This window comes from Scatophagus argus, chromosome 13 (assembly GCF_020382885.2).
Source record: "Scatophagus argus isolate fScaArg1 chromosome 13, fScaArg1.pri, whole genome shotgun sequence".
Taxonomy (NCBI): Eukaryota; Metazoa; Chordata; class Actinopteri; family Scatophagidae; genus Scatophagus; species Scatophagus argus.
In genome coordinates this window covers 12,055,268-12,071,520 of record NC_058505.1, presented here as the reverse complement: position 1 = coordinate 12,071,520, position 16,253 = coordinate 12,055,268, and the positions used below count along the sequence as shown (strand labels likewise).

General features: G+C 38.6%; 1 protein-coding gene across 4 annotated transcripts; it reads right to left on the bottom strand.

The window, feature by feature from the left end:
* Nucleotides 1-392: 392 nt before the first annotated feature.
* Nucleotides 393-8,954, bottom strand: LOC124068860. 4 transcript variants are annotated; one of them, XM_046407365.1, is made up of 8 exons: nucleotides 8,669-8,954; nucleotides 7,558-7,602; nucleotides 6,428-7,456; nucleotides 4,775-4,926; nucleotides 3,283-4,359; nucleotides 2,974-3,129; nucleotides 2,435-2,527; nucleotides 393-1,492 (listed from the first exon to the last, which is right to left on the bottom strand). In XM_046407365.1, exons 5-8 carry the CDS (start codon nucleotides 4,336-4,338, stop codon nucleotides 1,184-1,186), a joined length of 1,614 nt encoding a protein of 537 aa, XP_046263321.1. In that variant the 5' UTR covers nucleotides 4,339-4,359; nucleotides 4,775-4,926; nucleotides 6,428-7,456; nucleotides 7,558-7,602; nucleotides 8,669-8,954; the 3' UTR covers nucleotides 393-1,183. The 4 variants fall into 4 exon arrangements, with proteins under 4 accessions (XP_046263321.1, XP_046263322.1, XP_046263319.1 ...); XM_046407366.1 differs by having other exon boundaries at nucleotides 4,792-4,926; XM_046407363.1 differs by having other exon boundaries at nucleotides 3,283-4,926.
* Between the last annotated feature and the right edge of the window lie 7,299 nt (nucleotides 8,955-16,253).

The following is a 16,253-nucleotide window of genomic DNA, read 5'->3' as shown; positions in this document are numbered from 1 at the left end:
AAATAAGCCAGTCAGTGACCAAGGCAAACCTAGATCGTTATCATGCATGTATACCTTGATTGCTTTTCTTGTGTTTTTATTTCCATGTGCACTGAAAAAAATAACTCATTGGGTGAACTCAAATAAATTTTGGGTAGGATTTCCATCCAATAAATTTATTTAGTCCCAACACAGTCTAAGTACCTCCTTGTACTATGATTGAATTGAGTAGGTTCAACTCATTTTTATCAAACGCAGCCAAAATAAAGTAATTACATTAACTGACCTAAATTAATTTACATCTGTCCAACTCAATTTGGACAGATGTAATTTATCTGAAATAAAATAGGGAAATTCTTTTTCATGACCCCCCCCACCTCCCCCACCCCCCTTAAGACACACATAAAACAAAACCTGGTTGATGTGTTTTTATTTTAAATGAATATGTATATACATATATAACATCAACATGCAACCCGTCAATGGATCTTTGAAAGTGATCCATGAACTCAACAACTTTATGACTTGTGTCAATACACTGCCTTTAACAGCCTAGATAACAAGCAACAAAGTTAAAGTAAGTTATGAACTTTTACCATTAACTGCTATACGTAATTCCTTCGATCAGATATGAAATATACATATAATACAAACAACACACAAATGGTGGCATTACGAAACAGCACCTGAGACAAAAATGCAAACTTTTCCACCAAGGTCAAACCAAACTGTTCAAAAATGCAGGAAGCAGTCTAGGTACGTTCGATTAGTGCAATGTTTTTCTCTGTTGATGAACAATGTGTATAGCCTATCATAGTTTAAAAAAGAAAAGAAATTAACCTGTTGACTTAAAAACTGCTTCAACCTAAGTAACTAGTACTTGGAAATGTCATAGAAATCTAGTGGAGTCAAAAGCTAAGCCAAGTTATAACCAGCTTGGACCAAACATGACAACTGTAGTGTCACCATAAACTGCAATATGTGATGCCTACAAACAGATAATTAAGAAATATACATATACATGAACAACATGCATATAGCATCAGCACAAAACAGAGCCTGAAACAAAATGCTAATTCAGTCCGGTCACAGCCTATCCATAGTAACAAACAAATCTTCAAGATGCTCTACACAAGTGGTTAACAGGATTTTAAAACAACAAAAAACACCCATGGTGACTGTGTGGACACATATTGCTTGCTTCTTATAAAAAGAGCTTGATTTTCAGCTGCTGTATCTTTGCGTTCAGCTTGTGCCCATCCAAGTTCATAATGATCTTCTGGAAAAACTCGAAGGTGTACTTGAGGTTTTCTGGAAAGGCTAGATCAAGGGCATAAATGAGCCCAAACAGCATGATGAACCCCATGATGACACTGCCTACATTGTTGAGGACTTTAATGCCCTCAATGACAACACCCACATCCTCTGGCTCTTCATGTCCATCTCTTCGAATTGTGTAAATCCCAATGACTGTGGTGGCGATGTCCATCTCCGCATCCTCAACTGCAGAGGGCTGAACAACAACACAAACACAGAACACTACTTTAATTAAAAATGCTAAACAACAAACAGAAAACCATATACAAAATATAAATACAGTTACTACATACAGCAGTTTAAGACAGCAGTTCATCAGTTGTCTGGATCAAAAATCAGGTGCCAATCCTTAGACAGCCATAACCTAAAACATTTGACCCAAGATATCTGACCATGGGTAGGGATGGTGGCGCAAAGGATTTCTCACTTTAAAAGAAGTATAGAATCCCATAAGAGCAACTAATCCCTGAGGTTAGAACTTAACCTGCTGCATAATTTTGGAAGATGCTTAAGTGCGAAAACTGACAGGAGAGGGAGAGAGGAGGGGCAGAGAGGGGACTGAGTGTGAATGAAGGAGTTAGCCATTGACAGATGAAAATAAATGGACGGCAACACAGATTCTCAGGTCACCAATTCCATAGACTGTTCCTCTGAGATGGAGGATTTTTTGCCTCAAGAATCTGAGGCGGACAGCATGGTGGAGGACGACAGTGGTCTGAGCCTGATCAGCTCATGCTTCAGTAATGCCTGAAACTGGAGCTGTCAGAGCCAAGACTATAGCAGTGCAAGAGAACTGAGTGGTAACATAATGTTAGCAAGTTTACAGATAGCATTCTTCAGATGTGAGGCTATGCAACTGCAGTGATCCCTTTTGAATCTACCACAGAAAATATTCAGCAAAACTCAAAAGTGAGAAACCAATCCCATCCATCCCTACTTACAAAGTGTTGAGGGGTTTATCTTTGTATGACAATTTACACTGCATGCAGTGACTACTTCATGTCACTAAATAGCAGTAATATCTTAAAGAGTAAAAAGAAGATGCCAGAAAGCAGTGTCGTAAATACAGGAAATACAGAAAAGAGATGTGTTACAGTATTTTTATGCTACAATTTTGCTATGTGAGTAATAAACTTACCAAATATTCCTTGAAAAACACATCTGGGTCTTCGTTGACATAGACAATAAGGCTTCGCAGGATGCACTCCCTCTTTATGTTGATGTCATCGCACTAATAATGGGTGATACATAACACACAGAATTTAGGTTGCAATGGTGGTGCAAGGGTTAGAGCAGTCTGAAAATCAGTGGGTTTTTGGGTTATCAGCATATATATGAAAAATATAATTATATTACTGAATTGTTAAAGAAAGCATAAGTTAATTGTGACAATTATAGCCAGAGCAGGTTGGTTCAATATGTTAGCAAGAGCATGCAAAGGTTTTGAGCTAGAACAAAGCACCACCCAACTTACAAGAGATGTTTTTTGGTGTGGTGTACTGTAGTGCGTTCTGGTAGTTGCAAGTTTTCTCCCTTTTGAGCAAAAGCAAATGCCACATCCCCTTTTCTCTTAGTTTTCTTTCTGAATTACTTCATTAAATGAACAGCTACAGACAAGAAAAAAATGTAATAACCACCACAATACAGTGAAAGTTTGTTCTATGCATTTATACTAACCGAGTCTTTTATTGCAAGAATATGCTTGATCTTTTGCCCCTTCACTCCTCCTTTGCTCTTGAAGATCTGTATCAGCTTGTCAGAAAAGTGGTCCAGCTGTGACAGGAACTTTGATTGCAAAGGCTTGGTGGTGATCCGCAAGAACTCTGCATTTACCTGAAAAATATTAAACAACATACAGTAATATGTTATTTGTTTTTTATAATTATTACCATTAAGGGAGGCAAGATAACTGTAAAATACACTTAATACACTCATTAATATCCACCAAAAATAACAAAGATTGACAACACACAAACATTGACTTACTTCACTCTGCTCAAACAAGGCAGGCCATCTGTTTTTGAAGTCTCCTATCATAGGCCTCTGCTCCACAACCTCAAGGCGTCTGTGGGAGAAGGTTTTTTCCATTTTTGCTTTTATCACAGCTTCGTTGTCACGCTTTTTCAGTTCTGACAATAAAGCAATTCTCTCATTCTCCAAGCTCTCTGCAGTTTCACCTTTTGGGTGCAGAGGAATGTAGTTAACTTCAGCTTTTCTTGGCTTCTTGATATTGGCTGCAGCTTTGCCTTGGCCTTCTCGTTTGTGTTTCAATGAATTCACACGGATTTCAGGATGTCCAAGTCTCCCGAGCTTTGTACGATAATTTTGCATTTTATATTTTAATGACTGTTTCCATCCCCAAAATCCTGTCTTGGATCCTAGCTGCCCCAAACAAGGATGGGCCCTTGTCAAAGCTGCTGCTACCTCTTCACACTGATAGTCTTTTGGATATTTGGTGTATTTCATCATTTCTTGAGCCAGACCATCAAGGATGGCCCCTTTCAGCTTTGGGCCAGGGTTGAAGTATGTTCCATTTGTCTCAAACTCATAATTCTTTTGCTGTAGCTCAAATTCAGCCTCGTAGATGAATTTGGGGACCACAAAGACTGTGGGCCAGGCGGACAATCCCGAGAGCTGACATTCTGGGGATGAATGGGGGGTTGATGTGTACAGTGTATCATTGCTGCTTGATGACGCTACTGACGAAGAAGAGGGTAGACCCTCTGGGCTAGAAGTAACTGAAACCTCATCAGACTGGTCTACTGGGTACAAAGTGATGTAGGGATCCACAGGTGAGACAAGAGGCGTGTAGATTACTTTGAGTGTGCTCTTATTTTGGATTTCAGACACTGAAGTTAGGTTCATGAACTCACTAAAGTCAGCATCCATGTACTGCAACCGGAAGTCCTCATTCAATTGAAAGCATGTCTTTATCATCTTATGTAGTTCGTCCACTGTTTCTGGAATTCCGGAAACCAGGTGCAGTTTTCGTGAGTCAGATTCATCTCCAAAGATGACCCGCAGAACGGCTGGATCTCCCATTGGAACAACTTTAATCCTGATCTGAAACCAGAGAGAAGTAGAACAAGAAATAAACACATGCATTATATAATAGGAAATAAAAACTGTTTGAGATTTTGCAAAAGTCAGACATCCAAAGCCCCAACTATTTGGTGAAGCCTGACTGATACTCAATTTGCAAGGCCAAAGCCACAAACAGTTTTTGCAATGATTCTTCAAATATGGTCATCAAACACTTGAAACATGACAAAGATATGAAATGAAAACAGAATATTTTATTACCTAAAAATGAACTTTACTGTCTGAAATGCATCTTTTTCTGCATTATGTTCTTTTCCAAAAATTACATCAGCACATATTGGACAACACTGATACCAATATGTCTGTGATCAGGCTAATATCAGCAAACCAATGTATCAGTCAGGCTCTGCTATTTAGATTCAACAGTGTCACTAACCTTTAACAACGACAAACCTTTTCAGCATTACCATGCGCAAGCCCCCTACAGTGTATTCTGCAAGGGGATATGAGTCCTCCAATTCACCAAGTTCAATTAGGGCAACCTCTCGAGTGGGTGAGGCAGACAGTTCAAATCCACCATAATGTTCCCTATACCAAGCACAAACATCTTTCACTAGAAAACAGAGCTTCTCCTTAAGAATGCACAGTTGAATTATCTCGTTAAATTTTGGAAGTCCATCCACAGATCCGTGTACAATGAGCATCCCCTTACTGTAACGTATACCACTGCAAGATACATGTTTTGCCATATGGACCTCAGTCACCTCTGGGTATCTCTGATGCAGTTTAGATCTTACTCCCTCACTAAGGACATCAACAGGCATGATTGAGACATCTGTGACCTCCAAGGATGATTTCTTGAGAGTGGAGGGATGTGTGTAATAGGCAAGCATAAACTGATGTTTAATAGCCAGTGAACGAGTTATATTTTTAAAGCAGCTTGTATGCCGAGCAACCTGCTTGAAGAAGCTGTGTTTAGCCTCAAACCTAATTGTCCACAGTGCTACCAGAGGTCCAAAGCAACGAATCATTTGTGGATAATGCTCTAAATAGTGATGTTTAGGTAGGAGATTAACATGTGGAAAGAGTTCAAGATAGCGTTGTCTGTGATCATAGATCTTAGCTTCAAGATATGCAATGGTCTCCTCTGTGTGTACAGGTGCCACAACCAACTCAACAATATCCTTAAGATCCAGAAACACCAGCCATGCTGGTTCATCCTCTGGTATAATGTGCCCAATCACAAAGGGAAGCAATCTTAACAATGTCCAATTTTCATGTGCATTGCCACCTATAGTGTTGCTAGATGTGAAAGAACGTGGTATGGGATGTGGGCGATTGGTTTTGTCTCCCCATTTGTATGGAAATTTCTGGATCAATGTGTTAAGGGACTCAAGAGTGAAGTATTTTTTTGAGATCAATAAACCAATACAGCGTGCAAGTTCGACTGGAACAACACCCTCGAAGAGGTCATGCACAATATCAGGAGGATAGCCAGAGCTTACATGAAAATGAGAAAGGCGCTCTGTTAAAACACACTGTTTTTTGACACCATAGCAAATAGCTGCTCTTTCCTGAGCAGTCTGGACATGAACATTGTGGGTTTCTTTGGTTCTACGTTGGAAAACACCAGACTTCACATCCTTGGATTGAAATTCTGATTTATCTCCCGTACAAAATCTGCATATCGACCCACCAGAAAAACTCTCAACAAAGCCACCTAACGCATGGGCACCAAGATTGTCAGCAATCACACACTGCACAGAACCTTTAACAAACTGACCAACCTGGGAAATAAAGACTCCATGCTGTTCTAATATGTACAAGTCTTGCAAGAGAGGCTCTAACACTTTTTCATAGCCATAGGCCTTGACATCATCAGATTTGCAAAGAACAGCTAAATAGATTGAGGTTAGTTTTGAATGAGAACCTGGTGGCAAATTACCCAAAACCCAGTAGACACCACAGAGTTTGTGTTTTTTACGAGATGTCCCCAGGGGGTTACAAATCTCAAAATCATCAACATAAAGATTAACTGCTATTCTAAAACCTTCACCAGACAGAAAAGGATTTTGTTTATAGTACTCACCGTCTCTTACAGTTCGGTACTCTTGGAAGCAAGACAATGGCTGGTTTTGTATTCTCTGAGTTTCAAGATGATCAAGAACACCTTTATGAGAGAGCAACTGCTGCAAAGACTGTAATAGAGGGATGTACTGAAATGTTCTCTTCCTCAGGGCATCAAGTATGTACTCAACTGGCTCAACAACACTAAAATGAGAGGTATAGTATTGTGTACGTTTATAAGCAGTAGCAAGAGGGCCATCCTTTGCAATAGCTATGCCTAATGGGTTAGATTTACATATAACAGTGGATAGCTCATCAACTACTGAATCTTCAACTTGTAGATTACGACTTTGAAATACATCAGAAACTGTAGCTTTTGTCAAAGGCAAAGATTGTGTGCATAATATATAGTGAAGCTCAGAGAGGACTTCATCAATAACCACCTTTGGAACATGAACAATATTTTCCAACTTCAATAAAATGCATGCAACTTTCTCTTCAATAAAATTTGGCAGGTGTAACTCTGCAGCATCATCACAACTTAGTGTTCTCTCTGTGTCTCTGGGCTCTGTTAGCCAATCTGCAGAATTATCTAATTGATTAAAATTAGTGCTTGTACTGATGACATTTGCTTGAAAGTCTTTTAACAAATACTGTTTGTGTTTCCTGTTTCTGTGTGTATTAAATGTACTGTAAATGTTGGTTTTAAATCTACAGCCTAAAAACACACATGGAACTGTTTCATTATGCCTGAGATGTCCATTTAGGTGTTGAAAAAAATCTCTTTCTGTTGCTAGTTCTCTGCATGAACACACATGACACTGGAATGTATATGCTTCTAATGGCTTTGGAGTTAGCTGTCTAGCATGACTTTTGTATGTGTGATTTAGAAGCTTACTCCATATATTAAATGTACAAGGGCAATCTGTGTATGGACATGGATAGCGATAATTGCCCCTTAAATGCCCATGTATCTGCCTGAAATGTTGCAGCAACAAATACCTGCTAGCTAGTTCTACACTGCATTCTTTGCACTTCCACATTCATTATCCTGAAAAGGAGAATAAAGACAATTAGTACAATTCAGATTAAACATGTGACAATGATACAGATCAACATGTACCAGCATAAAGCAGGGAGTGTATTACTTACAATCACTGAGAGGTTGCCTAAAGTACCTTGGTACAGCTGGTGAAACTGCAAAAGATGAGACAAATAGAGAGGAGACAGTAGAGGAATGTAAAAACACCTCTATAGTGACAAACTTTGCACAGATACGAGCGTATTTAAGGGCTGAAGTTTTAGGGACAGAAACTAATCATTTTTGTGGAGTGGGACTTAAACATTTGTTGGTAATGTTTATCAACAAATCAAATGGACACAGCTTATTCTATGTTTTAATCCTTGCTCTACTGCAGCTGCTGCAACCACTGCAAATGAAAGAACAACTGAAATTAATCTAATATCAATCTGCTCTGATGCAAATGTATCTTTCTTCGTCTGTCCATAGATCTAAGCTCTGAGCTAAATCCCCCCATTCTTTCTCAAACAAACAGAGGCACGTGGCTAATTAATATGCATCATGATCTACTCTGTTCGCCTCAGTTCAGATATTTAATCAACAGCTAGGATATAAAACTGTTTCGGCTAACAGAAGTCTAGACTAGTTTGATGTTGACACGCGGTAATAGTTTACAGTGCAATGCTAACGTTAGCTGTATTGCTGTGAATATATAAAATATAACTTTTGCTCTGCTGCTCATATCGTTATCATCGAATATCCATGACTGACTGACTGTGTTAGCCAGCCTTCGGTGTCGTAACCGTAGACTATCACACAAATGACGCATTTTGAATTCAAAACGGCAATTTTCGGCAAGTTTGCACCAAGCAATTGTTTTTTATAAGTCACAAAAGGGTCTCTAAAGTCGTACTTGAAAAGTCAACGGTGTTAACTCCACTGTAATTACACAATGTGTCCGTTGGGTGAGCGCGCCCGAACGGCGGAGGGAAGAGGGGTGTCAGTTAAAACAGATTCTCTAGTTGCAAGATCTCATAAGTCATATTTATGTACATTTTCCAAGTAACCCTTGGTTATAACACTAGTTAAAGTAGCCACAGAAGCTTATTCGAACTTTACTGCCCCTCCTGTATCTTAGCTAGCTAGCATGCAATGTCTAACTTAACTGACGAAAAAATTGGCCTCGCTTAACGGCATTTTCAGAGCAAGCTTTTTAAATTATTATAAATGTCGAGTACTCACCAAGGAGTGGATTCTAGGAGTTATCTGTGCCTTGCGTACAGTATCCCGCTGTAGTGCCGCCAGAAGTTGCATGAGAGGGATGCAAAAGCCGGGACGAACAGAGGCTCAGAGCGCCTTGACTCGCACATGCGCAGAGGGCGGTCCCAATTCAAATGAAACGCATTTGTTTTGTGTTCATGATTGTCAAGGTGAAATTATTATGGTACCTCAATTAAACGTACTCATGTAAGTTTAAAATTGATTTGTTCCAATAAACCGAACAACAATTAAATGTGTCACATTAAAGAAGGGCTTGAATCAGTTTTTTGAGTGTGTCTTGTATGAAAACATGCACCGAATGTCCTGATTTGTGCTGATGATAGCCAGACTACTCAGTAATAATTTATATCTGCATTGCTGCTCCATTCCAAGTGACCTGAGAAGACTAGTGCTGGGCAGTCACTGGACACAGAAGTAGGAGGTCACAACAAATGACACGCACGTTCATGTGACATCTGGGACATCTGGACAGGAAGCATGCTGTAAATGTGACGCTCTTGCTGTGGTATTATTACACTGTTGTGTTTTCACACACAAATACTGAGTCATCTGTGCCCTTGCATTTCTTTGAATTTCAGCATGTTAAATGGTGCATGGAAAAGACTACATTCTATGACTCATGCTGTTTGCAACTTTTTCCAGTTCTTCTCTAAATCAACTTCCTAAATGAGAGGCAACACTACAGTCAAACTGCTGATGTTTCTGTAGTTTTTGAGAATATGTTGTGTAGTGAGGATTTTTTTTCCTTTATATTACATCTCTATTTTTAGTGTGTTAATTAGACAAAAAGATTAAAATAAAATGCAAACAAAAAGAGTATCATAAGCTGGGCAAATATATAATTTTCCATCCAGAATAATCTTATTCCTCTCTTTTTATCAGAAAATCAGTATTACATCCCTGAGAAACAGTCATCCAAGCTTGCTCATCCAAATCTGTCACTAATCAATAGATGAAAACTCTCCATATAGCTGGATGCAAAAACACACAGTAATGTTCTCAAACAGAAGTCTGTTCATAAAGCTGTTGCTTTTTGGCACGCAGATATTCCAAGATATTGATTTCTCAGAGTCTAAAATAACAAACAGTTTCATATGCTTATGTAAGGAAGCCAGCTAACACAAGTAACAGCTAAGGAAGAGCTGAACCTTCTTGTATGAACTAAAATCCTGTGATGAAGCATCTCACTTAGTAACTAATTTTATTTTATTTATTGATATATTTTATTTATTTATTTATTTATTTATTTAGCAAAATCTCAACTCACCAAGACTAAAGTTCCCACACATTTGAAAGGCCTGATATTACAAGCAGCCACTCCTTGAATGACACCTTGAATTAAATAAGTCTCACATGGCCTGGTGCAGACAGTTGTCAGCATGGATGGAAACACAGCCTTCTTAACAGGATTATTCTGCTCCCGACAGTGCACTTACTAATGGTTTAGGCAACTCTATTAGGCTTCTACACCTCTCTAATTCGGTTAGAACGGCGATTTGTTGAAAGGTTGTTGCACTTCAAGGTTGTCTCCCGTTTGAGCACACATGTCCTTTTACTTTTCTCCACACATGCCTTATATGGACTAGAAAGGCATCTGTGAATATCTTTACAGGTTAGCTTCAGTTATTTGAAAGGTAAATAATTTGAATAGTGTCAGACTATTATGATGGTCAGTTTATTACAGAAATTTATGGAACACATTTAGGTTCTATGAAAGGAGAACTTTCAAAGTCAAACCTCAATCCAGAATAACAACATACAATATCCAATTATAAACATGTCATTGTATGATTACCCACAGTGTTTTACAAATACAAACCATACAAACCACAGAAATTACCTGTTAGACCCACATCACTTGCTATTTATTTGTTTTCATACTCAAATAGGTCCTATCCTTGGAAAAAACTGATCAAAAGTCACTTGCAGCTGTCATAAGGGAGGATGAGATAAGATGTTGTCTGTCCACATTTAAGTCTATTTCTAAAAGGAACCCCTTGCCGTGACTTCATAGACTCTACCCTAATGCAGCTTCTTGGCCTGATGTCATATCCTGTCTGGAAAAAGCACACTGTTAACTGAGGCAAGCACTGATGTACCACCGTACCAAAAAGTTTCTTGTAATTAAGTTCTTCTAGTAAAAAAATCTGCACAATTATACATTTGCTTCTGTCAGAGGAGAAAATGTGACCACAAGAGATTTGGGGGAGCACAATTTAAAATGCCAAAGAGAAGGAGCAGGTATAAAAAGAGCCTCCAGATGCCTCTTCATCAGAAGAAGATGAATTCATTTGCCCTGTCTGTATGGAACCATTTGCCTAATGAAGAGGCCATGCACACTGCAGCCAAATGAGCATCCCTCGTTTCTCCCTGGCCTACAGTATGTGAAAAAAAAATGTTCTATTAAGTGTCCAGTGTCTGGTCTGTCCACTCTGGTCCCTTCAGAAACATGATGGTATACAACATGGTATACTGCAGTAATTTTCAGTTTCAGGTGATTTTACACTAATGATAAAATAATTCCAAATTGTGAAAATATATTACATTTGTGCCAGTATGTTCTTCTAAATCCTGCAGACTGGTCTGATGATTTATGTACCTAGTATAAGTTACTAAATTTTCAGTCCACCCAACACAGTTGCATATTTGCAGCACATTATCATTACAAAATCATTACAGCCTGTGACAGATAATGCCTAATTCACATGCGGCAAAACTGTTAAGTTAAACAGAGCGGAAATCTCATCAAAGAGATTCGCAGAACAAACTCACAAGAGTGTAACAAATGATAAGTTGACCTTTATGGCCTCTGAATATCCCAACATCTCTGTGCTGCTCGTTGTTTCAGTTTTATGGCACAGCAGGGTTAATGAAGTCATCGTTTGACCCATGTCAGAATCGGTAATGTTTTATTTTACAGGAGTGCACATCACTTACAATGCCTTTAAGCAAAGAGGCAGAGGGGATCTTTACATTTACGTGTTACGCCAATGACAGCATCGAGATGACCTTCACTTAACAACCAGATTGCAGTGTGTTCATGCAAATGATGACACTAGAAAAGAGCAGGATGGTAAAAGATCCTGATTTAGATCTTTTGTCTCACTCCTAATGACTGCTGTAAATTACGTAGTGCATGCTTCAGTACACTGATGGGGGGGGCAAACACGAAGTTGAGGGTGGTCTTTACGCAAATAACCAACACACTCATCATCCTCCTCCCTTTCTGGGCTCAGGTACCTCTTTATAAAGAGATGTATGCTGCACGGTTAAAACAGTGGATGCTGTGTTGTCTTATGAAGAAGAATTCCCTCGACAAGAAACACACATAACATATTTCTCAAGGATGGCCCACATCTTGTGCATTTTGGCACTCTTGTGCTTTGCTTCATGTTTTGCGGAAAACACAAAGCCTGGACAACTATTTAAAGATCTTCAACTTCGACAAGATTCCATTCTATGGCTCAACAAATTAGAGAAAAAACAGGTAATATGTCTTTACTGATTCCCTCCTTCACATTTTATTTTTTCTGATGAATTTGTGTTGTGCATGTACCGCTTCCAGTGATTGAAAGATTTAAACGAGGCCCCATATCTGAGCCACTATTACACTGCAGGCCACAAGATGTCCTGCCTACAGTTTTTCACTTTATAAATCTTGTGTCTGCTTTTGCACACACATTTTATTGATCTGTCAAAAGTGTAATTTTATTCTTGGTGAGTCATTCTGGATGCTGTCAGAGCTGCCTGATCCATATCTGTAATTTGATTACGCACACAGCTACACCGCCAAGAAATTTCAGATTAGAGATTAGGGTATCAGCACACTTCTCCTTTTTTGGCTGTGAGAAACATATGCAAAAGTTCTATAACATATGATAATCTGAGTTACCAATTTCTCTCAAATACAAATATGGTGAAAGTAAAGTCTGTATATATTTAGGTTTTTTTTACATTATTACATATTTTACTCCATAGGAATCAACAAAGAAAAACAACTTGGTGGACTTGCTGTATTACCTCTCCCGGTCCAAAGACAGAACAATCCTCCGAGAACCCACAAAACCAGAGAAACAGGAGAAGAATCGACGAGGACTGGGTAGCATGACAACTCGCAGAGCTGGCTGCAGAGTCTTCTTCTGGAAATCCTGGACTTCCTGCTAACTTTGTTCTCACTGAAGTGCCAAACAGTGATTTTATAGCTCAGAAGTAGCTTCTTCTTGACAAACCCTTGAATTTATTGCTGCTTTAAGGTCCCATGCAATTATTTTCAACTGCGCTTTGTCTTGAGATATTCATAAACAATGGCTAATGTTATACATGAACAATGGCATTGTTGTGTAATTTTACTCACTACGCTATGTTTTATCCCATAAATGTCATTCATGATCGCAGTACGCCAGCAAAGCTCTCCATTTAAAAACATGCATTAATTTCACTAATCTCAGTGAAGGTAACACAGCTTAGTTTGGTGGCTCTCATGGTATAGGCTTTTTCTGGGGTGCAGGAACAACTCAGAGCTGTATCAATACTCATGTCCGTTTGGAGGCACTTCAGCCACTTCTCACTCTTGATCCTGCATGCCTGTATTATTTACAGTATATCTGACAGTCTGTGGGAGGTGCGCACACTGAAGTGGGAACATAATATTTAATGATCGGTAAATAAATAGCTACAGTGGGATAGCAGTATGTAAAAAAATATATAGCTAAAAGAGCCCTGCAGAGAGCTGAAAAACTCAACGAGCTTCTTTCATGACCAATCAGTCAAGATCACTCACATTCATTCATCAAACACATGAAAGAGTTTCTTTCTATGCCTTCTTTGCCACATTATTTTCACTCCAGCAGAGGAGGCTGTTCTTCTCTTTGTTAAATCCAGATGAGCTAAATGAAATGAACGTCTGCAGCATTTTTGATGTTTCCAAATGATCTTCATCATAGACGAGCAAAGCAATAAACAAACAACTTTAGAGGCATCCATTCATCTTGTCTTTGATGTTCCTAAAATCGTTATTCTAATGACTGAAGCATATTTTTTCCCTTTAAAAGTGTTCTGTCTGCATGTTTTGGCATTCAATCTGTAATTAGACACAAGACCTTATGTGTTCATACATTTCTTTTGCATATTTCCTGTGTCTGTATGTGCTCATGTGCATTAATATTACTTGTAGCCTCACATATTATTGTGCTGATAAGCAGGCATGTATATTTTAGCTAGCTCAGCAGCAGCGCACATCTTAGAGGTTTTTCTGGTAAAAAAAAAAAAATGCTTCTCCACCTTGCATGTATTATGAATGCATGTAAAACTGCTAACTCATTAACCTCAAGCAAGTGAAGAAGACCATAGTTGGTTCAATTATTAAGGAAAGAAAAAGTAGTGCACATGTAGGATGCAAGGCTAGATTGAAATGTCTCAAATTAGGTTTAGAGAAGAAGAGGGAATAGAGATTAAGAAAGTGAGAAAGTAGAGGAGGAGAGGTGCAAAGAGGATGAGCGAGGGAATGAGAAAGAAAATTATTAAAGTAGCAGTGTTGGAGCACAACTGCAGTCAAAGCTTGGCTTAGTATCCTGTCTGTCCCTGGGCTATTGGGATTCAACAGAACAGCTTCACTGTGTAACAGGAACCAGTGCCAGTACATTAACATGCTCATACTGCAGAGCTTCTTCAATAAGCATGTGTGAGAGTTACAAATACAAAGTGTAGGTGTGTGGGCGGTTGGCTGGGTAAGTGTGGGTGCATGTGTGCACTGTGCATGAACTTTCATGTGCAGTGTGTCTCTTAACGATCAGCAGGTGTGTTTGCGTTCGCAGTACACCGAGCATCTGCAGACAACAGAAGCCAAAAGCAGCAAATCACAGATAAAGAGAGGCGAAGAGCAGGAAAATGATCTGTTTTTGTCATGTCAGGTCTCACAAGGTGCTGCATTAAACCTAAAATGTTTGAATTCAGTCTCTTTAACCATTAGAACTCATTTCATTCAAGCATTTACAATCGCTCCCAAGCAGTCCCCCTCCATCTTGCAGAAGTAAACAGATTAAAACCAATTATCCAATACTTTTGCCAACTGTGACCGGTGGATTTGGATGTAAAAATGCAGATGAAAAAAAAAAGCACTGAGCCAGTTAGATCAAAGGAGCATCACTGAGCCTTAATTGAACAGAGACCAATTATTTTTAATGAGTAGAACTGAATGCCCCACTTCTGAGTAGGAGTTCCCTCATTCTCTCCCAGGGAGGATGAGAAAAGAGAAACAAGTGGAGTCCCAGTGGCACAGGCCCATATCAAAAACAACAGGACAAAAAAGAGAGGTAGACAGAGAGGAAAGAGAGACGCCTGGGATCAAAGATGGAGAATATTTTTCCTCTGTGTGGTCATGAGTCTGCAAGAGACAAAACAAAATCATAACAAAATCACATACTGGTTTGTACTATGGAGGATATATATGTCTGTCATCCTAGTATATTGACAAAAAAGGGCTTTGTCATGTTTTTTTATTGTAGAGAAACCATAAATTAACAGACATTCTTGATTTTTAAAATACAGGGCAAAGTTTGGTTACATTTGCTTTTCAAATTACAGATTTATGTATGACTTTAAGTTTTTATACTATGGGTATACTGTTAGGGAAAAAATCTTAGAAGATGATGAAAAGGGGATGCATATTCAGTCTACTGACCAGGTAACCATAAACAAGGAAATGTTATGAAAGGGGTTGAAATGCTGCACCGTGAGCCTCAATCTCATGCCCCTTTCAAGGTCGTTAATATCAGCAAACCACAACTATATCTGAGAGAAATGCCAAACCTGGGATACATCCCAAGGTTTTTTACAGTCGCCACATCATTGTGACCAAGGGTCAACCTTTTGCCCACTAAGGAAGGCAAGAAAACTCCCTTACATATACCGTTAAATAATGGTGTGTCTTTAAGCACGCCATTAAATAAGAGAAAATGTTTTGTTTTGATATGTGGAAAGACCATTAAATAGTAGAAAATATCCTGTTTTTATATTACAAGTTTACAATTAAAAAACAGAAACTGACCTGTTTTTATATACTGTGAGCACACTGTTAATCAACAGAAAATTGTTCGTTTTTAATTTCAGGACAAAGTCCCAATAATGAGCTGCCAGTACTTTTTCTGTTATTTTACACATTTTTTTCTAAGAGTGTACAGTTTCATTATAGCCAGATACTTAATTTGATATATTGTAGGCAATATTGTGTAGTATGCAGCCCAATGAATTTACAATTTGACAGCAGATTCTGGTATGACACTGATGAAACACAGAGGCATTTAACATTATCCTGACAAATGGATTATATAGATATTCTGTGCCAACTGAGACCTTTAAAATGTCATGAATGAAATTCAATCTCCTACCACAAATCTACCACATTTTAACACAGGTGGCTTGAAAGAAAAGAGGAGAAAATTAGATTCTGTGGTACTGTGGGATGAGAATTTTGGAAATGGTATTTAATCACTCATAAGTAATTTAGCATATTTTTACAACCGCTACGTGTTTTGACTGTTAAATGAAC